Below are 26,542 nucleotides of genomic sequence, written 5' to 3' on the forward strand. Positions count from 1 at the left end.
ACTCATTTTATTTTTTTCATTTTGTTAAGTTTTGTTCTCTCTCTTATGTCCCCTCCATAACATTGAGGCTATCTGGGGGTAAAGAAGACACAAAATGTGTTGGCTGCAAAAGAGAATCCTCAATCCAGCTCCTGCAATTCCCTGTTAATTGTAAGAATTGTTCCAGCTCCAATTTAGTCCTGGGTAACATTATTTCTGAGATTCCCTGGACCCTCTCTTGGTCAATACACCACAAGCCTTCAGTCAAAATAGGTCCCAAATATTTAACCATTTTCTCTACCATTTGCACTTTTTTTTCCAGGGACTCAAAGCTGCTTTTTAGCCTGAAAATGAAGCCATTACACAGAGGCTTCCTCTACCTCCTCTCCTTGTTTTTATGACTGGATCAAGTCATCCACATCCTGCATTAAGCCAGTCCCTGGGGGTGAGGTCAATTCCTTTGATATTTCCTGCAAGGCTTGCCCCAATCAGGCCGGTGCTTCCGTGCATCCCTGCAGAAGGACCGTCCATGTCTTGAGCATTTTCCCTTCTACCTCTTGTTGCCAGCCCAAGGCAGAATTGTGTTTGCATCCTCTGGAAGTGGGCAGATCCCCAGAAAGCATCTTTTGCATCAAGTTGTGAATGGCAGCAGTGTGAGGAGGGCACCTGGTTGAGGATGGTGTAAGGATCTGAGACTGTGGGGTGCCTCGGTTTCATCATCTCATTTCTTCTTCTTGGGTCCTGCAGCATTCTGTGGATTCCATTGGATTTCTTGTTTGGCAGGATAGGAGCATTCTAGGGAGCCATCCCTGGCTCCCAAAGCCGTGCCTTGAGCAGGACTCACAGACAGGCTGTGAGCCCTTCCTTCCCTCCCTTGGAACAGGGGATTGCTTTTCGACACCTCTTGTCCTGGTTGCTTCAGGGAAATTTGGAGAGGCTCCATATCTAATTTTGCCCATTTCCCTGGGGCTGCCCACACTTGTGGGTTCACTTCAGCCTAGGCTCTGTCAGACATTTGACACAGAGGTACAACAGAACCAGCCTCTGCATCACCTTTTGCAACATTAATTTGCATTCCCCATTTAGCCATCAAATCCCTTCCCAGTAAATTACAATCACAATTGTGAGCTAATAAAAATTCCTGCATTTCTAACCCATCCCTTACACTGCTTAATAGTGGCTGAATAAAACACACCCACTCACCTTTCCCACTTATTGCCTTAATTATTAAAATATTCCATAACAATTTTTCCCCCCTTTAAGTGCAAGATTCTGAGTGGATGGAGAGGCCCCTGTGTCCATCAGGAAAGGTCTCCTCTGGATCCAGAGCCACCCTGGATGTTCCCAAGGGCTGCAGTGTGGTGGGTCCCTGGTGGAATGGGAGCTGTGCCACCGCTAAGAATCCGTGTCCATCAAGGGCTGGACTTGCTCGTGCTGAGGGTGCTCCTGTCTGTGCTTGCAGTGTCCTTGTGCCCTGCAGCTGGAAGGCTGATTCCTTGCCAGGGGCTGTTTGGGTGGGCTGTCCCCTGGCCAGGAGGGCAATGCCTGTGCCAGGTGCTTGTGGCCGAGGGTGTCCCCTGGGTGCTGGGGCCCCCTTGGGCCCTGGGCTTGATCCCTCAGGGGCTGTAGGAACTGTGCCATGGCCTTTGCCTTCAGCTTGGCCTTTTGCTCATCCCTTGCTGCATTCAGCTGCTGAGCCTTTGTGAGCAAGTGCTGCAGGGGCTTCTTCTGGCCCTGCTGCAGCCCCCCTCAGTGCCTGGGGGTGCTCATCCTGTGGCAGCTGCTGAGCTTTCTGCAAAATCCTTCCTTTCTCCAGGGACCCACCGGGAAATTCTTAAAAGATCATCTGGATCCTTGCAGGTCTAATGCCCATTTCTGAGCTGTTCCTTCCTCGTGCTCGCTGTGCTGAGGCTCCCCTCCCCAGCCCGTATCCCAGAGCCGGTCCCTGTCCTGCCGCAGTGTCCAAAGGCGGCCCCCCCGGCGGGCAGGGCCGGCAGCTCCACGGGGCCGGGCAGCGGCCGGGGCGTCCCGCAGCCTCCTGGGGGCCGGGGGCCACTGCCGGCCCTGCCCGGGGGGTGCTGGGCTCAGGCAGCGCCCGGCGCTGAGCCCCGGCTGCCCCACAGCCCCGGCCCGGCCCCACAGCTCCCCACAGGCCCCCAGCCCGTGCTCCCGGTGCCGCAGCTCTGCGCCCGCTCCTGCCGCTCCCAGCTCAGAGAAACCCCCTGAAATCCTGACCTCCTTCTTTTCCTGTCCTGGAAAACCGGGATACAAATCATCTGATGATAAGACCCTTCTGAAACACATCTCAATCCTCAGTATTTTTCTCTTCCTCTTCTTTTCCATCATCCTTTTTCTTACCCCATAGATTGCTCTTGCTGCTTCTTGCCTTAAGCACATTTCTGCACACTCCCCTTCAGCCAATCCCTTCCCAGCACACCAACACCATCCATCCCCTGTTGTCTAAATCCCTTCTGGACTTCCCTTCTTGCCCCCCTGGGTGTCCATGTCCTTAATTCCCTCTGGGAGAATGTGCAAACGACCTCCACATGCTCCCAAGGGACCCTTGAGAGATATTTTGGGATCCTCATCCCTTTTGCTGGGACCCCTTTGTGGCTTTCCCTTTTGTCCCCTCCCTGGGTGCCCTGCCATGTTTACTCCCGAAGATGCCACTGGAGTCACTGCTGAGATTTTCAGTGCTCTCTCCCTGCCGACTCTTGAGAGCCCCCCTGATCCGTCACTCGTCTGTCTCCTGCTCACTCTCGGGTACCCAATCAATCCCCGGTGCCGCCGCCAGCCGAGGGAGCCGATCCCCCAAACTGGGTGAGGCACCTTCAGCTGCACTCACTGCCCGCCGGCCCGGACGGTGGAAGGAATTGCAGAGGAGCCCCAAGGTGTGAGGAAAAATTGACATCCCCAGAGGTTTCTGTCCACAAGGAAGACAGAGGAGACCTGTAACAGTAATTTCATTCATAAAAAAGGGTGAGGCCATGGGACATTTTAATGAGATTTCTCCAGTTTGTTGGCAGACAAAGCCTCCTTTTCATCCTAATTTTCTTGGTCACATCTCCCTCTCCCTTTCCCCATTGGCTGATGTACTGTAAAGGTACAGAACTTCCCAATGCACCTCCTACATACACCCCTTAATATGCACCCCAGGGACAAGCTGTGCTCTCTGACTGCTTTGTTCTGTTTGACTTGAGGTGGACGTGTTGATATCTCACCTGGCAGCCTGCGAAGGCTTCCAGCAAATGCCTGGTGATGAAGAGCCCCAAGGTCGGCGGGAGGCACAGGTACTGTCCCAAGCACAAGTGCTGCAGGCTGAGCACCTTCTGAAGATGGTGCAGGAAAAGAGGACTGAGGGGGAGGAGCTCCAACATTAGAACAAGGAGCTGCAAATGTGTCTGCAGCCCTTGGAGGGGGAAAGGGATCCTTGGGAGGAAGTGGAATGGTCATTGTTGCAGTCATCCTTCAGAAAATCCAGGAAAATGGAAGATGAAACTGGCCATGAACTTGATTAAAACCAACCTTGGGTTTTGACCATTTGGTTCCAGAAGCGGGCATCCAAAAAAATCCAGTTGATGAGCTTTGCATGTGGCTAACAGCAACTTCCTAAGGGCTTGCATTTGAAAAGGGAACTCGGGGTAATCTCTGCCAGCCAGCTTTCTGACACAAACTCCTTTCTTCTCTCAGATCTACACAGGCTCTTCCATTGAATCTGCTGCAGCAGCAGCAGCAGCAGCAGCAGCATCTAAAGGAGCCTTTGTTCCCCAAGCTGAGCAGTGGAGCCCGGGCAGTTTGTCCATTTCCAGCAGTGACACATCTGCTGCTCAGCTCCAGGAGAGCCAGGGAGACTTCCTGGAGCAACTGAGTACGTCTGGTGTATTTCTTGTCTGAGGGACAGTGTATTGTGTGCACGTGCCAGCAGAGCTGTAGCAAATGATCCTCCTCCCTTTGGTGTCCCAGAGACATTTAGGACTCCCCACAGGAACTGCTGTGCTCTGAGGCAGCGAGAGAGCGCTCTGGGTGTTCCTGCTGCCTCTGAGGGCAGCTTGGACTGGCTCGGCTTTGCCTGGGATTCCCTTGCCACTAAAGGCAGAAGCAGGAATTGTTCTTGGATCAGCAGAAGGCTGTGGCCTAGCAAATGATCTATGCAAGTCCTGTGTGCTAGTGGCCAAACTGAACAGAATATTAGATTCCTAAATTCTCCTTAGACTCCAGACTTCCCACCAGTCATCAGAACCAAAAGACTTCAGAGAAATTGATTGGTTTTGGGGTTTTGTCTTTTTGTTGTGGTTCCGTTTTTAGTTTCCAGTTTTTATCATTTTTGGTTTTGGATTTGGGGTTTTTGGTAGAGTTTGTTTTTTCATTATCCTGAAAGAGCTGTTCTGCCCCATGTGTCTTACTGGTTTCATTTTTATGACTGTTTTTATTGCCTCTACTACATCTACAAGGTTTTTATGAGAATGCTGTATTTTTGTCAGTGAGGACTCCTTTGCAAGAACATCAGGTGACAGCAGAAACAGAGAGCAAGAGATGTTTTCATTGGGCCCACAATGAAGAAACAGATACTTGTATAACAATCTGTAATTAATATCCTAGTTTTATTTTTATAAAGATGTGTCCAAGAGACACATGGACGTGGTGTGATCAGATAAAACAGCACTGCAGGCATTTCTCAGGAGCGAGCCTGCAGCCCCTGTGCTGTGTATTCCTCAGATCCATGGCACTTTTTCATACCTGATTCCCAGCCATTCCCATGACTCTTAGAATCCTACCTATTGGCCCAAGCCCTGCTCAGATCAGTCTCTGGGAAAACACATCAAGCCCTCTGTGATTCTGCAGCACAACCCATTTAATCTGCTTCTTGCCCATAACAGCTGCCAGTGCTGTGCTCTCAGAAAAGACCTGGTGGGGCTGAGAAAAGATCCCAGCTGATTTGGTGTCTACCTTCACCTGCTGGGACAAAAAAGGGCCTTGATCTGCACCTGGGTGTGTCTGATCTCCAAGGCAATGCTGTTGTGTCCTGAACGGGGGCCACAGCTTGTCAGGGGCTCAGGCTGGCTGTGTCTTCTTGCCATTGCTTGTCAGTGCTCATGCTTGGCCTTTGCCAGCCTTGTGCTGTGCCCTGCTGTGCTCTCTGCGCTTCATTTCCTTCCAAGGACTGGACAAAATCAGTCTCTCTGCTGCCCATTTGTACTGCACAACTGCCTGTCTTGTTGCTGCTGTGCTTGCTGCCCAGCTGACCACAGAGGGTTCAGAGCCCCAGACAGCGGGGCTGCCTTTGGCATCTCCTGCAAGTTAGGATCTCTGCCTGAAAGTGAGCATCTTGCATTTTGTTTCCCTCAGGGAGAATGGTGAACAAGGAAAATCCCGTCACAAAATACATTGAACTGGAAAGTCTTGGCAGCGGGTGAGTCCAACCACAGTTACTTCTACACAGCCATGGGCCAGGTGTTTCCCTGGTGGAATATCCATCAAGTGGGAAGTCAGACAAGTTGTCCACATGTTTAGACAGCGGGCTTAGTCTGCCCCATCTCTCAGTACTGGCCAGAATTTGTCAAGTGTGCTCAGAAGGCATTGTCAAAGACATCTCCATGCTGCCAAGGTCTTGCCTGCAGCAAGGAACAGAACCTGGTAAATCTGCTTGAAGGAATAAGCTGCCTTTTGGAGCTGAGGCAGTAAAGCCCAACGCTTCAGGAACAGGCCCAGTGCCCATGCACTTGAGGGGAAAATGCATCATCTGCCTTCTGGCAGACCCCTCCTGCAACCTGCAGCTTTTAGGCATTTACAGCAGAGCTCTCCTGTCTGGACTGGCTTTCAGTGCAAGATCTAAATGGCTTCTCCTTTCTTTGCTGCTGTTTTGTTTCTAGGGGTTTTGGAGAGGTTTCCAGAGCACTTGACACTGCCACAGGAGGAGAGGTAAATGTCAACAGCCCCTGCAGCCTCTGCTGCTCTCCAGGCCTTTCCCCACTGCTGACAGCTGTGGCTGGAGCTTTGAGTAGAGCTGTGCTGAAAAGGCACAAGAAGCACAGACTGGAGCCAGCCTGCAAATTGCACTTGGAACAGGCTTTGTCCTCCTCAGCTGCCCGTAGGAAGACAATGAGGGCAGCGGTTCCTTTCAGAGAAGGACGTGCCCACACGCTCTCAATTGCTAAAACAAAGGTGGTGTCTTAGAGCCTCTCACTGCTTTTTGGGGCTACAGCTTCAGAGTCCTGAATTCTCATTTCTGGCTGCCAGCAAATACATCTGAATGCTCCTGGTATTTCCTCAGCCACGTGCAGTGCTGTACTTGGGAGCCACATGTAGGAAGAGACCTGCAAGATGTTCCTAAAAGCCCTGAGCCCTGCCCAGAGCCCAGGATGCATCCACAGAGAACCAAGGCACCCATTCCTTCTTTTGAATCCAAGCAGAGCAGCAGAGAGTGTGGTCAGAGCTTTGTGGGTGATCGTTGATACACCTTTGTTACCAAGTGGACAAGGCAAATCGCCAGTGGCCACGTGTCCTGTAACTGGCCCCCAAGGGAGCAGAGAAATGGGCTGTTGGAATGTCACTTCCTAATTACTCCAATGATGAGGTCTAATCACAAGGCACTTTGGCACAGCTTGGCTGTGCCATTCCAGAATCACTTGCTCCATGTGTGTTGTGGTCTCATGCCACCAATTTACTCAAATTACTCATTTCCAATATCATTTTAGGTGGCCATAAAGAAAATAAATCTTCAAGGACTGAGGAGGAAGCAATTAACTGTTAATGAAATCAAGATCATGAAGAGTAATAGGAGTCCCAGAGTTGTGAATTATTTAGACAGGTGAGTGGTCGTGGTCTTATCCCATCAATGTTTGTTTCCATACTACAAGCATGAGAGGTTAAAAACCCGCTTTGGCCGCTGGCAGAAAATAGAGCTGGTAATTATTGGTTAATTATTATTTCTCTACTTCTCTCCAATGGGTGGGAAGAGACTGCATTTTGTCTGCATTCATCTACCCTGGCCAAGGCAGTTTGAAAATTGTTCAAAAACCTGTGTCAGCCCTATCTTAATAATTCAATACCCTGTGAGTTCATTGCGTCCACATTTTCTCAGGATTGAGTTTTTCAAGTTTCTTAAATGCTGATGATCCATCCTAGAGAGGATTTCCCTTGGATTGTTGCCCCTCTTTCCCATTGCTGTGTATGCCAGGAAGACTAAGTGCTTATTTCCAGAAATACCATGCATGACAGTTTTTTTATCTGGGCTGTTACATACATGCCTTTCTCCTTGAGACAGCACAGACTGCAAACACTGCACAGTCTAGAGGCAATTTTCCTTTTATTCTGTCCTTGTCTCAAAGGGACCCAGAAACAAGAATTAAGCAAAAAACCAACCTAGCCGTGCATGTTCACCTGCATGGCCTTGTTTCCTTTTTTCAGCTACCTTGTGCATGAGGAACTCTGGCTGGTGATGGAGTACATGGACGGAGGCACTCTGAGAGATCTCATCGACGAGACTCAAATGTCTGAAGAAGAGATTGCAGCTGTCAGTCGGGAGGTCAGGGATCCCATCTGTGCTTCCAAGGCCTTGAGCTGCATTGTCTGGGAAACAGGGGCTCAGAACGGGAGGGATTTCATGGGCCAAGCTTGGTTTCTGTGTTGCTGCTAGGCTATGGGCAAGCAAGAGCATCTCAAGTGAACTGTCTGCCAGTGCCCCTACACTCACTGGACTCACTTCCTGTCCTCTTATCCCCTGCTCTTGTATTCTAGCTCTGTCTCTTGCATTGGCATTTGCAGTTCTCCACCTTGCCCAGCTAAACTTTTGCCTGTCTGCACTACATTCCTTGTCTCTAAAGCAAAGGTGTGCTGGCAGGATTTGAAACAAACAGGAAAGAAAAAAAAGAGACTAATTTCTTTTATTCCTCAGCTGAAAAGGATAGTAGTGCAGCCCAAATGCTGTTTGCTTCTGAGCACATGCACTGCAGCTGCAGTCACCCTGGCTGGTTTGCAGGGGACAGTCTACAGCAGCAGTTGCTGGTGCTCTTTCAAAAGCTGACATGCCTTTCCTGAGAAAGGTGCTGCTCTGCTACTGTTGGAGCAGCAGGCTCTTGCTCTCAATGGCGCTGTGTTCTGCCATTCCTCCCCATTCCCCTGCAAAGGGAACCTTCCACAGCTGTTTCCTTTCTTGTGGGATGAACTCACAGCACTCCTTTTTGCCCCCCTGGTTCTGTTTTCTCTCTCAGTGCCTGCAAGGACTGGATTTTCTTCACTCCAACCACGTGATCCATCGAGATGTGAAGAGCAACAACATCCTGCTCAGAACCGATGGCTCTGTCAAGCTGGGTCAGTGTATTCTTGCTCAGCTTCAGCCTTCCAGGAATGGGGGGTGTGGGGCTGCTTTCAGTGACTGCCAGCTCCCCAAAAATGCTGCTGCTGGCAGTGCAGGGGTCCCCCCTGCTGTGGGCTGAAGGCACAGTTGCAGGGTGCACACAGCTATGACAAGGAACCACAAGCAGCCAAGAGTGCTATTGCTCTGTGTGTGTCTGTGTGTGTTCCTTCCAGAGGGAGGGAGCTACAATCTAAACCTTCAGGGCAACAAAAGGCACTGCTGGAGGAAGTGTAAAAAATGGGGGATGTTTGAAGTAGCCAATTCATATCACCTTGGCTAAAGCCCCAAGGAAACAGAGCAGGGAGTGTTGTCCAGGAAATTCAACTGCACATTCTCAAACTTCTACTGGGGAATTCTTTGCCTTGGTTTCCTAATTGACAGTATCAAAATTAAAACAGTATTTTGCTTTCTCCTCAGCTGATTTTGGCCTTTCTGCTCAGCTCACCCCTGAGCACAATCAGCGGTGCTCGGTGATCGGGACTCCTTGGTGGATGGCACCTGAAGTGGTGAAGCATCGACCATATGGCCCCAAAGTGGACGTGTGGTCTTTTGGAATTGTGGCAATTGAAATGGCCGAACAAAAAACTCCTTATGACAGTTTCACTGCTCGATCGGTAAGGAGCAAATACTCTCTGATCCCGCTGTCTTTCTCACCTGTCCCGTGTTCTCTGCTCACTGCACAAAATCCCATGGCCATCTGCTGGAAGTGCTTCCACCAAGGCCCCTTCTACAAATGGCCCTGCAGCACATCAGCATCTGCTGTAGCTTTGGTTGCAGCAGTGGGGGAACTCAAGCCTTCCCTCACCCAAACCATCTCCATTCTCAGGCAGCATTTTGCTTTGCCTTAGAAGTCGTTCCAGCTCTTTTGGCTGTGTAGATGGCCCAAAGAATAGGAAACAGCATCTCAGAGCTGGTGTTATTTTTCCAGAGATGAAGCAAAGAAACTCAAACCAAAGCAAGCTGGAGCCTGGTGATGGGGAGAGCCTGCCAAAACCTCCTCTTTGTTTCCTGGCACTTTCTGGGATGGGCACAGCGTTAATGCATTGACTTGAGAATCCAACGAGCACAGGGTTACCACAGGGATGACACTTCTGATTTCACCATGAATATTTTCCTTTTGCCACTTAAGGGAACCTGAAATTTTCAGAGTGCTGAGAGACAGAGCTGCAGGTGGCTCCTGTGTGCCCAAACAGGCATTTTCAACCCAATACATTTGTGGAGGCATCTGAATGTGTCTGTGTTGGAAATGAGATTCCAAATGTTTGTTTCCTTCCCTGAGGAACACCTGCTGAATTTCCTTTCTTTTCTTCCAATTACCATCATTGTCAAGAACAGGACAAAAAGCCTGATGAGTTTTGTTTTATGGCAGCTGTGCTTAAGGGACCAACAAGCACTGCAGAGATTCTTTTCATATAAGAATCCTTGGAAATAGTAGAGTTAGTTAGAATAGCAAAATCCCTCTTCCAAAAAGGCTGCCAAGCTGCTGGGAATCCTCCGAGAAGGAAACATGTATTTGCTGATGTAGTTGCCACTAACTAGATCAGGCAATGAAATCAGCTGCCAAGGCAAGATCTGCTGGATGTTGGCAAAGCTGTGGCTTTGGGGCTTGGGTTTTTTCATGATACAGGAAAGTCGTCATCCAAATGCTACAGGAAAGTCATCTCTGCCTCTCTGCCAGGGCAAAAAGTGCCACTGCAGAGTGGAGCTGAAACAATGGGCTCTGGGAGAGCAGTTCCAGATGGGAAAGAAGCAGGTGGAGCCTTGTGTTTCCTTTTTCTCCAGGCTAAATTCCACATAGCCACAGAAGGGACCCCACAGCTGCGGCAGCCCGAGCAATTCTCGCCTTTGCTGCGTGACTTCCTGAGCTGCTGCCTGCAGAAAGGCGAGGCGCAGCGCTGGTCTGCCAAGGAGCTGCTGCAGGTAAAATGCCGAAAGGGCTGCAGGTGAAACAGTGTCCGAGGGATGGGGCTCCTCCTCCACTGAAATCCAAGGCATCAGATGAGCCCCCATCCTCCTCACTTCCAACCTTGGTGCTGTTCAGCTGACAATGGGGAGCAATCCTAGACTGGGCTGGGCTGGCAGGGAGTGCTGGGTTTTAGCGCTGGCTAAAATCACCAGGGCACTTACTCATTTCTTGCTGGGAGCTATGGATTAGGAGAAGGGCAAAACAGGCTTCAAACTTCAAAGGGATAACAAATTTTATTATCAGGCCCACAAGAATAAGAAAGGTCTCATCTGTGCAGTGAAAGGGTTCAATCTCACCCAGGTCATGGCAGTCACGGTGTTGGATTTCAGGCTGTGCTGGGCCCCTCTCTCTGCCCGGGAGCCGCTGGGAGGGGAGGCTCGGCCTGGAGCCGTCGCTGCACGCCGGGGAGAGGGTTTAGTGTGGGCAAGATGTCAGCAGCCGTGGCCTGGCCCAGCCTGGGGCCGGGGTCCCGCAGCCTCCATCCCCCGCCCGGGAGCCGCTGGGGTCTGGCCCGGCCTCCCCCAGGAGCACAGGCCGTGGGCGAGCAGGGCCGGCCTCACCAGAGCTCCGTTACCTTCGGGCTCCGGAAGCAAAGAGGGCCAGTTCCCGGGCTGGTGGTTTTCAAAATGTGCATCATCACAGGGGCACATCTCATTTCTAAATGGTGCAAAATGTTGTCAGTTCTCAGAACTAGCCAGCCATTGGCCTGTCTCAGGCACAGAGGAAGCTCCCAGCAGCTTCTCTCAAAGAAATCACTTCCGTGCGGGGTTTCTTACTTCTTTCCCTAAATGTCAATTCATCTCAAACTAACACACAGGGACATGGAAAGGTCATCTAGTCTGTGTCCTGCAATGAGCAGGGACATCTTTCAAGAGATCAGGATACTCACACCTCAGATATTTCCAGGGGTGGGCCACCTACCAGCTCTTGGGGCAACCTGTTCCACTCTTGCCCCATGCTCCTGACCTACTCTGACTCAATCCCCGTTTCATTTAAAAAGTATTCCCCTGCCTTTGAAGCTCTTAGCTTGGAAAATCATGCTTTCTTGTTGTTTTCCTTTCTGCAGCATCAATTTATAACATCGGCCATGCCTGGGTCCAGCCTGGCACCACTCATTGTTGCAGTGAAGAAGTGGAAGGAGGAGACATGAATGTGCCAATCAATTTCAAACTGTTTTTTCCATGCCCAATTTAGAGTAGGACTGTAGAGTAGGATTGTAGAGTAGGATTGTAGAGTAGGACTGTAGTGTAGGATTGTAGTGCAGGATTGTAGAGTAGGATTATAAATAAAGTTACTAATACCTCAACTCCTTTGGAACATTTCTCTCCTTCTGACCCTGTGAGAAAGCTCAACATTTCCTCCTGAATTGTCAGTGTTCTCTTAGAGGTGGAAAGTGACTTTGATGGCTTCTTTGGTATGGTTTCAAAGTGGGGAAGGCTCCTCTTCATTCATCCTCTCCAGACCACACTGCCTTTGGAATATGGCCAACTGGCCAAGTTTTGCCCAGCTCTGGCATTTCTATTTGTGGCAGAAACAGCAATGGCATTTGCAGGAAAAACCAAAGGAGGAGCGGTGCAACGCAAACATCCTGTGCAGATGCAGGCTGTGCAGATGTGACCCGAGAACATCTGGGTTCCTGCCACTTGGATTTGTATCCCTAAGTGCAATCTCTTTGGCTGGAGTTGAGTCTGGCTGAAGAGAGCAAGCAGAAAGAGCAGTGAGGGTGCTGTGCAAGGTCTCCTGTGGTGCAGAGCTGTCAGCGACTGTGAGGTGAGAGCGGGCCCGGCCTTGGCCAGGCTGGAGCCCCAGCAGAGCCCTGGCAGAGCCCGGAGAAGCCTGAGCCTCGGCAGAGGCAGGCTGGAAGGAGGCCCTTGGAGCTGCAAGAGGCAGCAGCCTGGCCCTGGCTGCCTCTTGCTGGCACCAGGCAAATCCTGCGCTCTCAGAGCCAAGCTGGCAGCTGGCTGCTCCTGAGGGGAAGCGGCGCCGTGCTGGGCACAGCACACACTGGTGCCATGGGCTGTCTGGAGTCTGCACAGGAGGAGAGAAAGGCAAAGAGCAGCCCAGGGCTGCTGCCCTGCCTGACCATTCCTGCTCTTCTGCCGCCTGCCCTGGAACTGCTGGCAATGGTCAGCAGTGTGTGCAGCACTCTGGGCACAGGGGGAGGGAGCCGGGCTGCTCCGCAGGCTCCAGCACAGGGCAGTGTCCTTCAGGCACGGCATTTCTGCCAGGGGAACCGAGGCCAGCGTGAGGCACTGACAGCAAGTCAGGGCACATCTGCACCAGCCAGTGCCTCACACAGCTCTGGGACCAAGCGCCTGCAATCCTGGAGCTCTGCACTGAGCCACAGCAAAGGTGTGAAATGCAGAGGGTTTTGCAGAAATATTCAGGGGCACCAGGCCAGCCTGCTTGGTGCTCTCTGGGGCACAGCAAGCACTGTGCAATGCAGCTCGGAGCTGCTGGCAGAGAGGGACTATGGGCATGTGCCTGAGGCTTGTTCTTGAGTAGTGATTTGGAAGGGAACAGAAGGGTCTCAGTGGGCAATTTGTGTTTTCTTCATTAATTGCTGAATGAAAGACACATGTGGCCTCACGCAACAAGAGCACTTGCAGAACTTACTGACTATAAGTTTGTGTTGAATTCCCAGAAAAGGAAGGAGAGGTGTTGAAGTGTAACAAATAGGGCTTGTGAGTTCCATTAGCTTTAGCAAACAGTTTTCTGGGATTGAAAGTCAACAAATCTGCTCTCCCCAAGGAATTCCCATTGTTGGTCTGTGTCCCAATGCATGGTCCTATCCTGGTGTTCATCCAGGTGCCCACAGGGAGCCAGGAAGATGTGGAGCCTCCCAGCCAGGTGTCTTCCCAACACGGATCACCAGGACCACGGATCACCAGGGCTCTGCCCAACGGGGGTCACTGGGGATCATCCAACGCCGATCCTCCCATGGGGGATGGAGCTGGAGCAGTGCACGAAGCTCTTCCCGCACTCGGGGCACTCGCAGGGCTTCCCTTACTGGTGCCTCCGTTGGTGTTGGGTCAAGTTAGAGCTGTGTGAGAAGCTCTTCCCACACTGGGGACACTCGTAGGGCCTCTCCCCAGTGTGGATGCGCCGGTGGACGGTGAGGGTGGAGTTGCGGTTGAAGCTCTTCCCGCAGTCGGGGCAGCGGAAGGGCCTCTCGTCTGTGTGAATCCGCTCATGTCTGATGACAGTGGAGCTGCGCTGAAACCTCTTCCCACACTCAGGACACTCGTAGGGCCTCTCCCCAGTGTGGATGAGCTGGTGTTTTCTCAGCTCACAGCTCCATCCAAAGCTCTTCCCACATTCCAAGCAGGTGTAGGGCCGTTCCCCTGTGTGGCTCCTCTGGTGTGCCCTTAGGTTGGACCTCTTGCTGAACCTCTTCCCACATTCCCCACACTCGTAGGGCTTTTCCCCAGTGTGGATGCTCTGATGTGCCCTCAGGTTGGAGCTGCAGCTGAACCTATCCCCACATTTTCCACACTCGTAGGGCTTTTCCCCAGTGTGGATCATTTGGTGCCGCAAGAGGCTGAAGCTCTGGCTGAAGCTCTTCCCACATTCCCCACACTCGTAGGCCTTTTCCCCAGTGTGGATCACCTGGTGCTGGATCAGGTGGGAGCTCTTTCTAAAGCCCTTCCCACATTCCAAGCACTTGTGGGGCTTCTCCCCCAGCTCTGAGCTCTGGCTGGATCTCTGGCCGTGTTCCTGGCACTGGGGGGATGTTTCCTCCTCGCAGCTCCCTGGACTGGGTTTGCAGACCCTCCTTGTGCGGCATCTCCGGGGCTTTTCCTCCTCCTCCATCTGGCCACGGTGCAGGAATGAAAATCCTGCATTGGGGAAAAAACAAGAGGAGAGTGCCTTGGGGTGGGGATTCCTCCTTTCCCAAGTTCATCTCAGGAAGTCATTCAGCATCTTGTGTCTGGAAGAATCTCTAAAACACCAAGATTCAGCCCAAACATCCTCCAAACATCAAGATGTTACTACGGGGTTAAATGTTTCTGAAAATATTTATTAAAATCATGTAGAGGTAGGCCACAAGAATGCTTGGTATTAAGGATGGTCTAGCAAGCTGAAATGTTTACGGTAACAGGAACTGGTACTTGGGGTCTCCAAGATACCCACCCAGAGATAAGATTCGGACATGTTCATACAAGGATGAGCTAACTCTCATGAAGCATTATTGATAAAGTTAATGAAGATTTATTAATGAAGCAATATTGATAAGGTTGTTATAGTGATTTCTGCTACAGCTGAAATTGTAGAAATATGTGCACTTTGGACAAAGACGATGGAGCTAGATTTGGGTTGCTGATACCCCTAGTTCCCGCACACTTCAATAAAGCACCTGCATATAATCAGTCTGTGATTATGTGTGTTCCTGAACTCTAACATTTTGGTGACCCAGATGGGACCCTGTGAGTGCTGCTGAGCGAGCTCACGACCCGATCATGCTCCAGCCGACACCGAGGGATTCTCAGGGAGCCCATCCGGCTGCGACCATCTCCGCCGCTCACAACATCCCTCTGAGAGAGGTAAGGTGCTTTTCGCTCTGCTCTGGTGCCTGCCGATAAGACGCAGCGAAAGCTTCGCACGGTTGGGCTGGAGGAATTCCTGGTATTGCCCAGGCACCGTCTGTCAGACAAGTGCAAAAGCGTTGCAGGTTGGGCAGCAGTGGTGTGTGGTGTATTGTAACTGTAACACGGAGAAGCTTAAAGGGATTTGAGGTGGCAATGCCCCTGTACCACGTACTTCTCCTTTGGGGTGCTTATTAGCACATTGGAAACAGGGAAACTTTGGGCAAGATTTACGTAAAGTTGACTGATTATTGTAATACATGGTGGCCAGGATATGACCTGGACAGTGGGGAAAAGTGGCCGAGAAATGGATCTTTGCAGTATAACACCATTTTACAGTTGATGTTGTTCTGTAAGCCAGAGGGAAAGTGGGATGAAGTTCCGTACGTTGATTTGTTTTGCTATTTGCGACACAAGCCAGAATGGCAGGCTGAGTGTGGATTGATGGCAATTAAGGCACGTGTGAGTGATAAATGTGAGGTTTGTGTAAAAGGAAAAAGTTGTTTAGAGCACCTGGCATTAAAAGAAAGTTTGTGTCGGGGGAAAGAGATGGATGTTGATTTACAAGTGGTTTCAGCAGAACCAAAAGAACCCGATTTTGTTTTGTCTGCCTCCACTTCAATCCTATTTCACCTAACCCTATCTCGCCTAATCCCACTTCACCTTGCCCTCTTTATCCTCCTCTACCGCCTTCACCTGATCCTTCTTCTCCAGGAGATGATCAAAATCTAACTGTGACACAAGGAAATGTGAAAAATGCTGGGGAGGAAGATAGCAGTAGCGGGGGTGATGATAATAAATCAGTGACACCGGTATCCCATCGGACTCGGTCACAGCTTGCTCTGGTTCTGGGTAGAACGGGAAAAGATTTGGGCAGACAAAGGCGGACTGTGATTGCCCCCTTGAGACAAGGAGTAGGAGTAGAAGGGCCGGTGTTTGTGAAAGTTCCATTTTCCCCTGCAGACTTGATAATTTGGAAACAATCAGCTGGAACTTACAGAGAAAATCCTGATAAAGTGGCAGGGGTGGTAAAAAGGATTATGAAAACTCAGAATCCAGATTGGGATGATATATAAGTAATAGTGGAGAATTTAATGGACTCTACTGAGAAAGAGATGGTGCTTAGAGCAGCCAAGGAGAAGGTGAGAGAAGATCTCAGAACTGGGATGGTGATGGGGACTTTAGATGAGAACTTTCCAACCGAGGATCCAGGGTGGGATCCCAATGCCTTTGGGGACATGCGGAGGCTGAAGAGATATCAAGAGTGGCTCCAGACAGGGGTTGGGAATGCTGTACCTAAGGCTATGAATTGGTCTAAATTGTATGAGGTAAGACAGGAAAAGAAAGAATCCCCTGCTGCATTTTTGGAAAGGCTTAAGGAGGCAGCAAGAAAGTATACAGATCTTCAACTAGAAACAGAACAAGCGAAAGTTCAGCTTGTGTTCATTTTTCTTGGGCAGTCGCAGGATGATATTAGGAGAAAATTGCAGAAGTTAGAAGGAGAAGATTCAAGGAATTTGAATCAATTACTTGAAGTGGCTGGGAAAGTATACAATAACAGGGAAAAGGAAGCTAGTAAAAAGCAGCAGCAAAATCTTTTGGCAGCGATCCAAGGAAGAGAGAATCCAGGTTTCAGAGGACGCGGCAGAGGTGGTCGTGGACTGAGGAGGGGCGGACTTGGCAGAGGACGAGGGGGATGGGTTTTGCCAAGATTGGGGTTAAATCAATGTGCTTCTTGTAGACAAGAGGGGCACTGGAAAAATGAATGCCCAAATCGGTTTAACCAGGGCAATCAGTTCAATCAGAATCAAGATGCTTCCAAATTAATGGTGCTGGGGGAGTACAGCAGCTGACTAGAATCAGAACAAAAACCAATATAAGAACCTTTATTAACTATATAATTGGGAGATAGAGAAGTAAAATTTCTGGTGGATACGGGGGCTACATATTCTGTGCTAAATGATCTAAAAGGGCAAACTGGAGACAAAACAGCAACAATAGTTGGAGCCACAGGGAAGGAGGAGAATCGACCATTCCTGCAACCCCTGGATTTGTGCTTTGGAAACAAAGTGTTAACACATGAATTTTTAGATATGCCTGAGTGTCCAATTCCACTTTGAGGATGAGATTTATTAGCAAAACTTGATGCAATGATAACTTCTGAAAACGGGGAGCTGTTAATGAAAAAACTTGAATCAAAGACAGGACAAATCTTAATGATAAAAGAAAAACCCGTCCCTACTATCCCTCGGGAAGTAGAGGATGCAGCAATTCCCTCTGTATGGGAAACAGACATACCACGAAAATCTAAGTTGCCACAACCAGTACATGTAGAATGAAAAGAAGGAGCAAAAGCTGTACAGGTTAAACAGTACCCCATAAAGGCAGAAGCACGGCAAGGAATAGTAAAGATGATTGATAAATTTTTGAAGTACCAAATTTTAGAAGAATCTGAATCAGAATTGAATACACCAATATTTCCAGGGAAGAAACCAAATGGTGAGTACAGACTAGTACAGGATTTGAGAGCAATAAATGGAATAACTAAAGATATTTACCCAGAGGTAGCTAATCCTTACACATTACTGACATCTGTGAAAGAGAAATAGAAATTTTTACTGTAATTGATTTAAAAGATGCCTTTTTCTGCATACCCCTTGACAAAGAAAGTAGGAAACTGTTTGCCTTTGAATGGGAAAATCCAGAAAATGGAAGGAAAACTCAGCTCACCTGAACACGACTCCCACAAGGATACAAGAACAGTCCAACCCTATTTGGAAGCCAGCTGGCGAAGAAGCTGGAGATTTGGACCGAAAACAGGCAAGTACCAAGAGAACAATACCTGCTATTACAGTATGTCGATGATATACTGACAGCTACAGAAGAGAAAACAACCTGCAGAAAGGTAACAACTGAAATTTTAAATCAACTAGGAATGGGAGGATATAAGGTGTCTAAAGAAAAGGCACAAATTGCCCAGCAGACTGTGATTTACCTGGGATGTGAAATCTCACAAGGGCAACGAAAGCTGGGTACTAATCATATTCAAGCTATTTGTGCTATTCCAGAACCCCAGAACCTGCATGAGCTGTGAGTTTTCCTCGGGGTGACAGAGTGGTACCACCTATGGATCATGGACTATGGACTAATTGCAAAACCCCTGTATGAGGCCCAGAAGACACAACCGCTTACCTGGGGCAAACCACAGAAGGAGACCTTCCTCAAACTGAAGGAGGCATTGACAACAGCTCCGGTGTTAGGACTGCCTGATCTATCCAAAGATTTTCAGCTATTTGTGCATGAAAGATCACACCCAGCACTGAGAGGGCTGACCCAACATTTGGGAAGCTGGAAAAGGCTGGTAGGCTGCTTTTCCAAACAACTTGACAACGTGAGTGCCGGATGGCCTTCATGCCTGCGGGCAGCTGCAGCCACCGTGATGCTGATCCAAGAAGCCAGGAAACTCACGATGGGTAGACACATAGATGTCTATGTGCCACACATGGTGACCACTGTTTTAGAACAAAAGGGGGGCCATTGGCTATCTCCAAGCAGAATGATGAAATTCCAGGTAATCCTGACTGGGCAGGATGATGTCACATTAAAGACAGCTAACCTTTTGAATCCAGCTTTGTTCCTTACCAGCAAACACATCTGCCCAACGAGCAGAACTGGTTGCTTTAACCAGAGCATTAGAGATGAGTGATGGGAAGAAAGTAAATATCTGGACTGATTCAAAATATGCTTTTGGAATACTGCATGTACACAGAGCACTGTGGAAAGAAAGAGGACTGCTGTCTTCTCAAGGCACACACATTAAACATCAAGATGCAGTCCTGCAATTAATAAAAGCAGTACAAAAGCCCGAGCAAGTAGCAATCATGCACTGCAAAGCTCACCAATCAGGAAGCTCCAAAATTCATGAGGGAAATCAGAAAGCAGACTGGACAGCCCGACAAGCTGCTCGAGAAGTGCAAACTGCAATGGCATTGATACCTCTAAAAACTAATGTATCTCAATTCAATTTACCCCCAGAACCAAAATATTCAATAGAGGATGAGAAATTGGGATGCTCACTGAATGCACAGAAGAATTCAGAAGGGTGGTATGTGACTACACAGGGACAAGTAGTGGTACCCCTCTTGATAATGAGAAAAGTTCTACAAATTAAACATAACAAATGTCATTGGAGTGCAGAGGCATTGGTGAAATTGTTAAAACAAAATTTAATTTCAGTATGGATGTCAACAACAGCAAAATCAGTAATGTCAAAATGTGAAATTTGCTTAAAGAACAATCCAGTGGCTAGACGACAGGCACAATTAGGGAAAATTTGGGTAGGAGTAGAACCAGGTTATTGGCAAGTAGATTTTGTAGAATTAGCAAGAACTCGAGGATACAAATATCTATTGGTAGGGGTTGACACATTTTCAGGATGGCCAGAAGCTCTTCCCTGTCACACAAATCAAGCAAAGGAGACAGTCAAGTGGTTACTGCAAGAAATCATTCCAAGATTTGGGGTGCCTCTAGGAATATCATCAGATAGGGGCCCACATTTCACAGCCACAGTAGTGAGGGAGGTGAGTAGGTTACTGGGAATAGCTTGGCATCTCCATACACCATGGAGACCCCAATCCAGTGGACAGGTAGAGAGGATGAATCAGACATTGAAGAGGCAAATCAGCAAAATATGCCAAGAGGCTAAATTGCAGTAGCCACAAGCTTTACCAATAGCACTGCTGAGGATTCGGATAAAGCCTAGAAGCAGGATGTCAGTCAGTCCTTATGAGATATTGTATGGGAAACCATATGAATCCCCTGAACCTAATCCAAATGTACATGTTACAGGGAAGCAAGAGGTGTATAATTATGTTCTGTCTCTTGGAAAAGCTCGAGCTCGACTTCGGAGCACCCTTGTGTGGAACAGGCCACTGACTCTTGAGAATCCAGTTCATGACATCCCCCCGGGAGATGAAGTGCACGTTAAAAGCTGGAACGAAGAACCATTAAAAGAAAGGTGGAATGGACCCTATCAGGTACTGTTAACTACCTTGACAGCAGTCAAAGGAGCTGGACTGGATCCCTGCATACATTACACCAGGGTGAAGAAGGTTTCCCCTGCACTGTGGACTGCACAAACTGTAGGGCCAACAAAGGTGCAGATAAAGCGGGTTTGATTGTTTCAGATGTCTAGGTTGCTAGTGACTGTAATGGTGATTATTTTATGGCCTTTAGTGCCATCAGTTGGAATCAATGTTATTTTGGGATGTGAAATGCAAAAGGATCAGCTGACAACTCTTCATTTTAGAATGAAGAGGGATGTGGGGGTGCAGCCAGAAACACAAGTGATAAAAGTCTCTAAGACTATTCAGGCAGAAAATGGGATGATTGGATTAATTAAAGATTTTGCCAACATGCAAAACAGCAGCAAAATAACTGCCTGTCTGCCAATACCAAAGGCAGCAGGAGACCCAATATATTGGGGAATTGTAACATCAAAATTACCTGAAATACAAAAGAATAAAAATGAAAATGTGAGCTGTGTATTGCAAATAGATTACGAGTACCAAAATAAGACAGTGTTTGAAAATGCTGTGAAGCCAAAGCATTCATCTATATGGAATTGTCATGAAAATGGAGGAAAGTATGAACCAAAACTAGGCTGATATGGGGGATTAGGGAATTATGGATGGTGTTATGAAAAGATAGCAAAGGTTATTGAAGAAAAGATTCCAGTATCGAAGTGGAAGTGTGAAGGACAGGAAGGAAAAGATCGGGCTGAAGCTTGGGACAGTGCATGGTCAATGAGTGTGCTTCAGAAATTCCAATCTATGGCAGATAGCCCTTGGTGCATTAAGTGGGAAGGCTCTGAAAATGAAACAGATCCAGGGGTATGGAACACTGCAACCAGTAGTAGAATGGAGGCAGACAAAGTGAATTGGTGGGTATGGAACAAAACTTAGGACTGTACTTCTGATGATGACGAAATAAAACAAATGCCACTGCTAGTGGTAGCTCTGCAAATTGGATGTGCCTGCAGAAGAATCAAACACAAACAAGGTGAAATAAATGACCAGATAGGACAAGTGATCCAAAAGGTAATATGTAGCACAAGTACAATTCAGAGTCCAGGCCAATTTGGATGGGCAGCAAGTGATGGCACCCGGACAACACATTTGCCTGTAGGTGAAAAAGTAAAAGAGATTACTTTAGGCCTCCCCACCTTATGCCCAATTTGGAAAACGTCCCCATTCAAGAGACAAGAAGAACTTCTGCAAATAAGAACAAGACAAGAAGTTCAGGAAGACAAAGCTGAAGATGAAGAAAGATGGCAGGAACCCTCCAGTAGTGTAAAATTTGAGTGGGCCCTGGAATCCTTGTTTGGTGCAATAGCAAATTATAACAAATAGAAAGATGTTGTACAAACTTACAGGTCAGGTAGAAAGAGATTGGCAAGAGTTACCAAAGAGGGATTTAGAGAGCTAAATGTACAATTACAAACCACAACTAAAATGACCCTGCAAAATAGATTGGCTTTAGATATGTTATTGTTGAAAGAACATGGATTATGCGGGTACCTAAAAGGACAAATTGATCACTGCTGCATCCACATCCCAAATGGAACTGCAGATGTAGAACACGACATTAATCCATGAAAACAAACAGAACATGAAGCACAGAAAGAGAGGGAAGATCTGACCACAAGTTGGGTAGATAAAATTTTTGAAGGGTTAGGATGGAATGTGAGCTCCTGGATCAAATCTTTTCTTGAGAGTCTGATAATCCTACTAATTGTGTTCCTAGCAATCTGGTTAATCTGTGCAGTTCTGAAAGGAGAGATAAAGAAAAGAGTATCCTGGAACCAGAAGATAATAAAGGCACTGACACGGGACAGAGATCCACATCCACATTTGTCATCTCCAAGTCCTCCAGAGTGTAACAACGCTTACGACAACTGTGGATTCGAAGATGAACATCAAGTATAAACACAGAAAAAGGACTGTATATAGTGAAAGCATTACACTTATTATAGTAAAGTGAAATACTTTTAGTGGGGGGAAATATGTTACTATGGGGTTAAATGTTTCTGAAAATGTTTCTTAAAATCATGTAGAGGTAGGCCACAAGAATGCTTGGTATTAGGGATGGTCTAGCAAGCTGAAATGTTTACGGTAACGGGAACTGGTACTTGGGGTCTCCAAGATACCCACCCAGAGATAAGATTCATACATGTTCATACAAGGATGAGCTAACTCTCATGAAGCAATATTGATAAAGTTAATTAAGCAATATTAATGAAACAATATTGATAAGGTTGTTACAGTGATTACTGCTACAGCTGAAATTGTAGAAATATGTGCACTTTGGACAAAGAGGATGGAGCTAGATTTGGGTTGCTGATACCCCGAGTTCCTGCACACTTCAATAAAGCACCTGCATATAATCAGTCTGTGATTATGTGTGTTCCTGAACGCTAACAAAGACAGATCAAAAACTTCCCAAACACCAAAAATCTGATATCCCCCCAAAATAGAAAGATTCAGCTCCCACAAAAAAGCAAAACACCAACATTTAGCCCAATAAAGCTCAGAAACTCCAAGATTCAGCCCCGTGAAAATCGTGCATCTCCCTGCCCGGGCACTCGCTGCATGGGGGGGTGAGGGGGGCAATGAGGCCGGGCCGGAGCAGGGGGTGCCTGAGAGAGGCCCCGAGCCCGGGGGAAGCCCCTGCAGAGCCATGGAAGTGGCTCCTGGCCGGACTCGGGGATCCCCCTGGCGATCCCCGCTGGAGCAGCCTGCTCCTGAGGGACTCTGTCCCCTGGGAGGGACCCCAGGCTGCAGCAGGACAAGGATTCCTGGCCCTCAGGGGGAGGCAGTGACATGACCTGACTGTGACCCCCATCCCTGTGCCTCTGGGCGGGGAGGGGGACGGACAGGGGCAGAAAGTTAAGCCCGGGAAGGAGGGACAGCTGGGAGGAAGATGGATTTCCGTAGGAATTACTTTACTTCTCGTTTTCTTGTTCTGACATGTTTGATAATAAATTCAATTTAATTTCCCCAAGTCAGGTGTGCTGTGCCCGTGACCAAGGATTGAACTGTCCCCACCCTCATCCAGACCCCCGAGCCTTTCCTTGTGTGTTCTGCTCCCCGCCCGGGACAGGAAGGAGAGTCACAGAGTTTTGGCCTCGCTCCGGCATGCCCTGCTCCATCCCGGACTCACCCCCAGCTCCCAGCGCCCTCAGCTCCCGGACACCCCGAGCTCCCGGCGCTTCAGCGCAGCGGCGCTTCCTTGGCCTCCTGCCCGGGCCGGGCCCAGCGCCGGGGCCGCTCCTCAGCCCAGGGTGCCGAGAAATGGCGGAGCTCAGCCCAAGGCAGGCGAGGCCGTGCCGTGTGCAGAGCCCGCCGCTGGCTGCGATTGGCTGTTTCTGCCGTCACTCGTGGCTCTGGCGCGCGCTGATTGGGCAGAGCGGGGACAAGCCCGGCCCCGCTGGCGCCCCCAGGGCGGCCGTGGGGCAGGAGAGCCGCCATTGCCGGAGCGTCTGTGCGGGCCCGGCAGCGGCGGCAGCAGCGGCCGGAGCCCGGTGAGGCGGCGGCGGAGCTCGGAGGCGGCCCCGGCCATCGCAGGTGGGAGCCGCGCTCGGTTCTGCGGGGGCTCGGGGCTCGCTGCGGGCCCGGGAGGGGGCGGCAGGGGGCTGTGGCGGGTGGCTTGTGCCGTGGCCGGCCCGTGTTGGCCCTGGGCTGAGGGCGCTGCGGGAGCGGCTGCCCGCGGTCTCCTTGCCGCTGGGGCCTCGGCAGGAGGCGGTGGCGGAGCAGCGCTGGCTCGTCCCGCTTCGTGTCGGGAGGCCGGAGGTGGCTGCGCTGGGCCCGGGGCTGGGCGGGAAAATTCCCGGCGCCAGAGGTTTGTGTGGCCAAAGGAGGCAGAGGAGTGGTGTGCGAGTGACTTTATTGCTGCCCAAAGGGAGAGGCCATGGGGCATTTGCCATGCGCTCTCTCCAGGTGTTGGAGGACGCGGCCTCGTTTTTGTCCTGATTTTCCCGGCCGCATGTCCCTGTCCCTTTGCCCAACACTGGCGGAGGTGCTTGGAAGGTTCAGCCTTCCCGATCCGCCTGCTGCATGTCCTTTTTGTATAACATCCTGTGAAAAACGAGGTTCACATAATTTTTATAGAATTTAAAAGTTTAATAAAAAAACAATTAGGAGAAAAAAATGAAGTATACAGATCCGGCCGGGTGTCTCTGCATTCAGCCAAGAGAGCACACCTTACTAACAAAGGATTGTCCCTTAAAAACAGAATCCTACTACATATCCTTAAATTCTTATTCATATTCATACATTCTTCTTAGGATCTTTGGTGTTCTTCTGTTTAGTTTTCTCTTGCCCCCTTCTCAATAGATCAATCCTCCTGGCAGCATCGAGATTTACATTCCCTGATACCAGAAATGCAATAAATTCCTTCCCCCCGAGTTCTGGTCGCTGCTGTCTTCATCTGGATAAGATAGTTTCCAAAAGAAAAAAAGATCTCCAGCTATCTTTTTCAGTCTTTGGGTTACACAAACAAAAGTAGTTTTTGTTTTAATGCTATGTCATGGCTTAACATACATGTATTATACCACTATTTCTAAGTTTCATTAATAACAGAAATAAAGAAGACTATATTATTACAGCTAAATTTTCTAATCTTATACATATAATATTCATTATAATTCTTGTGAAAAGCCAATAATATGATATGCATTTATAACATTATCCCCCCTTTTTCTTTTCATGAATCATTTGGCTTGAGCAATATTTCTTGTCCTCTAGCCTTCATTATTCACTCGTTTTTTTCCCAAATTAATCTTGCTTCTTCAAGAGGATCTTCTATGTTCTTCTGTGTCTTTAACACCATAATTTTTTGCACCGCTCTAGATGTAGTCAATTTTGGATCTATAGGTATTGTTATCACTTGCATACTCTGAACTTCTCTGGTGATTAGCTGAATAAAGCAGGGGATTAAATAAGGAAGAAATATCAAGCCAGTTGTAGCACACAAAAGGAAGAAGCCTGACTTTTTCCACCATTCTATTCCCAATAGATTATCCCACCAACTGCTTTTTAGCATTGGGTCCCATTTTTGAACTGGTACATGTGCTGTTTTTCTGATATCATTGACTATATCTAAAACAGCATCCCCATTGTCGTCTATTTTTAAACAACAATCTGATGTATTAAATTTCCCACAAACACCTCCTTCTTCAGCTAATAAATAGTCTGAAGCCAACCTATTCTGATATATTGCAGCTCTGGTTTGACGTTGCTGAGTGGATATTAATTCTATTACCTGAGCAGTTTTATTTGTTATTACTTCTACAACTGCCTGGAGTCTTATGATGCGATTTAGCATATAAATTGGGGTTTGGTATCCCCAACTCCCATCTTGTGCCCAGGTGGCTGGCCCATAGGTTTCCAATATGCGCTCAGGAGGGCATTCTTCATCTCCCCATTTTTGAAATCCTCCAATCTCCTCCCTTTTGCTTCTTTTTAGGTCCTCATATACTGGCACTCCTAGTTTGTCTCCATTTGGTCCTGGCAGAAGAAAAAATCCTGGCTGTATAATTCCCAGAGTACAACTCCTTTTGCATCGTGGGGGGAGTTTTGGGTATGCTCTTTTTCCACATATCCAAAATAAGCCATCTGGTGCTTTCCAAAAATCAATTTTCTGTTGATTTAAGTTCTCCCAGAGTTTGGAGATTTCAGGTATACTAAAGTAAGGATTCTTGCCTTTATTCTTACATTGAAACAGTTTAGTTTCATTATTATATTTGCAATCCCCTTCCTTTGTTTTTCTGGGAGCCCAGTACCAAGTTGGTTCATCTGGGATCCCCCATGTGGAAGTTCCATTACTAACTTTGTATCTCTTACAGGGAGTATTTCCTACTTCATTAAGGAAATTCCTCCCCTTGCGCCAGAGACTTTCTTCTCCTATCACTGTTGAGCTTCGAATCCACCCTTCAGGACGGTTTTCTCTCTTTGTAATTGTCTGGTTCCATTTTAGGAGTTCAGTTGGACCTAAGCTGCTGCCTTTCCATGGCCATTCTTCTGATGTCAAAGCCCCTCCACATACCCAACAGTTAGTGATGTTAAGTTCCATACTGATTCTCTCTCCCAACTCCACAAACTGTTTTTTTCCCAGTCTTGAGATATCTATTTCTTTTTCTAATTGTTGTTCTAGTTTTGTATACAAATCCTGAAGTGAAACTGACACGGGATTAGATTGCTGTGCTGGTTTTGCCTTTTTGCTTATCAGTTGTTCTTTTTCTAAATCTTGGGTTTTGCTCCCAATAACATATGTAAAACAAATCCATCTCTCCCCTTTTGGACATTCACTTCCTAACCTATTACCACTTGCTCCCAAATTTTCTGTAACCCAATATTTTCTCCCATTATGCATACAGTTACCTAGTTTGGATGGGTTATAACAGTGACTGTAGATACGGGTATGAGTGACAAAAAAGGAACCTCGGTGTCTTTGCATATACAGCTTTCGGTAGCATTTATGGCACGTGTTTGCTGGTATTCCAAAAGAGAAAAAGACAAAACATGAGTGACAAAAAAAGGAGTAACAGAGGTCTGGTATGGCTTGTATTCCCACCTCCCATGCCTATGGGGTTGCTAC

General features: G+C 48.3%; 2 protein-coding genes across 2 annotated transcripts in view; one reads left to right on the forward strand and one right to left on the reverse strand.

The window, feature by feature from the left end:
• Positions 1-11,460, forward strand: part of LOC148182324 (serine/threonine-protein kinase PAK 3-like) — a 226,917-nt gene extending 215,457 nt beyond the window's left edge. Inside the window, exons 6-15 of the mRNA XM_088068930.1 lie at positions 3,180-3,353; positions 3,670-3,847; positions 5,326-5,389; positions 5,850-5,898; positions 6,675-6,787; positions 7,387-7,504; positions 8,190-8,289; positions 8,753-8,949; positions 10,118-10,255; positions 11,368-11,460. Of these exons, the coding sequence (XP_087925056.1) occupies positions 3,180-3,353; positions 3,670-3,847; positions 5,326-5,389; positions 5,850-5,898; positions 6,675-6,787; positions 7,387-7,504; positions 8,190-8,289; positions 8,753-8,949; positions 10,118-10,255; positions 11,368-11,451 (1,215 nt within the window). The 3' untranslated portion in view covers positions 11,452-11,460. The remainder of the gene's footprint in view (positions 1-3,179; positions 3,354-3,669; positions 3,848-5,325; positions 5,390-5,849; positions 5,899-6,674; positions 6,788-7,386; positions 7,505-8,189; positions 8,290-8,752; positions 8,950-10,117; positions 10,256-11,367) is intronic.
• A 1,847-nt stretch (positions 11,461-13,307) lies between these two features.
• On the reverse strand, positions 13,308-23,226 carry LOC102102977 (uncharacterized). Its single transcript, XM_088068947.1, has 2 exons — positions 23,108-23,226; positions 13,308-14,140 (listed from the first exon to the last, which is right to left on the reverse strand). The coding sequence occupies exon 2, from the start codon at positions 14,112-14,114 to the stop codon at positions 13,308-13,310; it is 807 nt and encodes a 268-aa protein (XP_087925073.1). The 5' UTR covers positions 14,115-14,140; positions 23,108-23,226.
• Between the last annotated feature and the right edge of the window lie 3,316 nt (positions 23,227-26,542).

The sequence above is a fragment of the Pseudopodoces humilis genome, chromosome 33 (genome assembly GCF_049639895.1).
Source record: "Pseudopodoces humilis isolate 2021_Gansu_Grassland_sample_001 chromosome 33, ASM4963989v1, whole genome shotgun sequence".
Lineage (NCBI taxonomy): Eukaryota > Metazoa > Chordata > Aves > Passeriformes > Paridae > Pseudopodoces > Pseudopodoces humilis.

Excerpts from the sequence above, each read along its gene's own strand:
- LOC102102977 (XM_088068947.1), bottom strand. The coding sequence starts at position 14,114 with ATGGAGGAGGAGGAAAAGCCCCGGAGATGCCGCACAAGGAGGGTCTGC.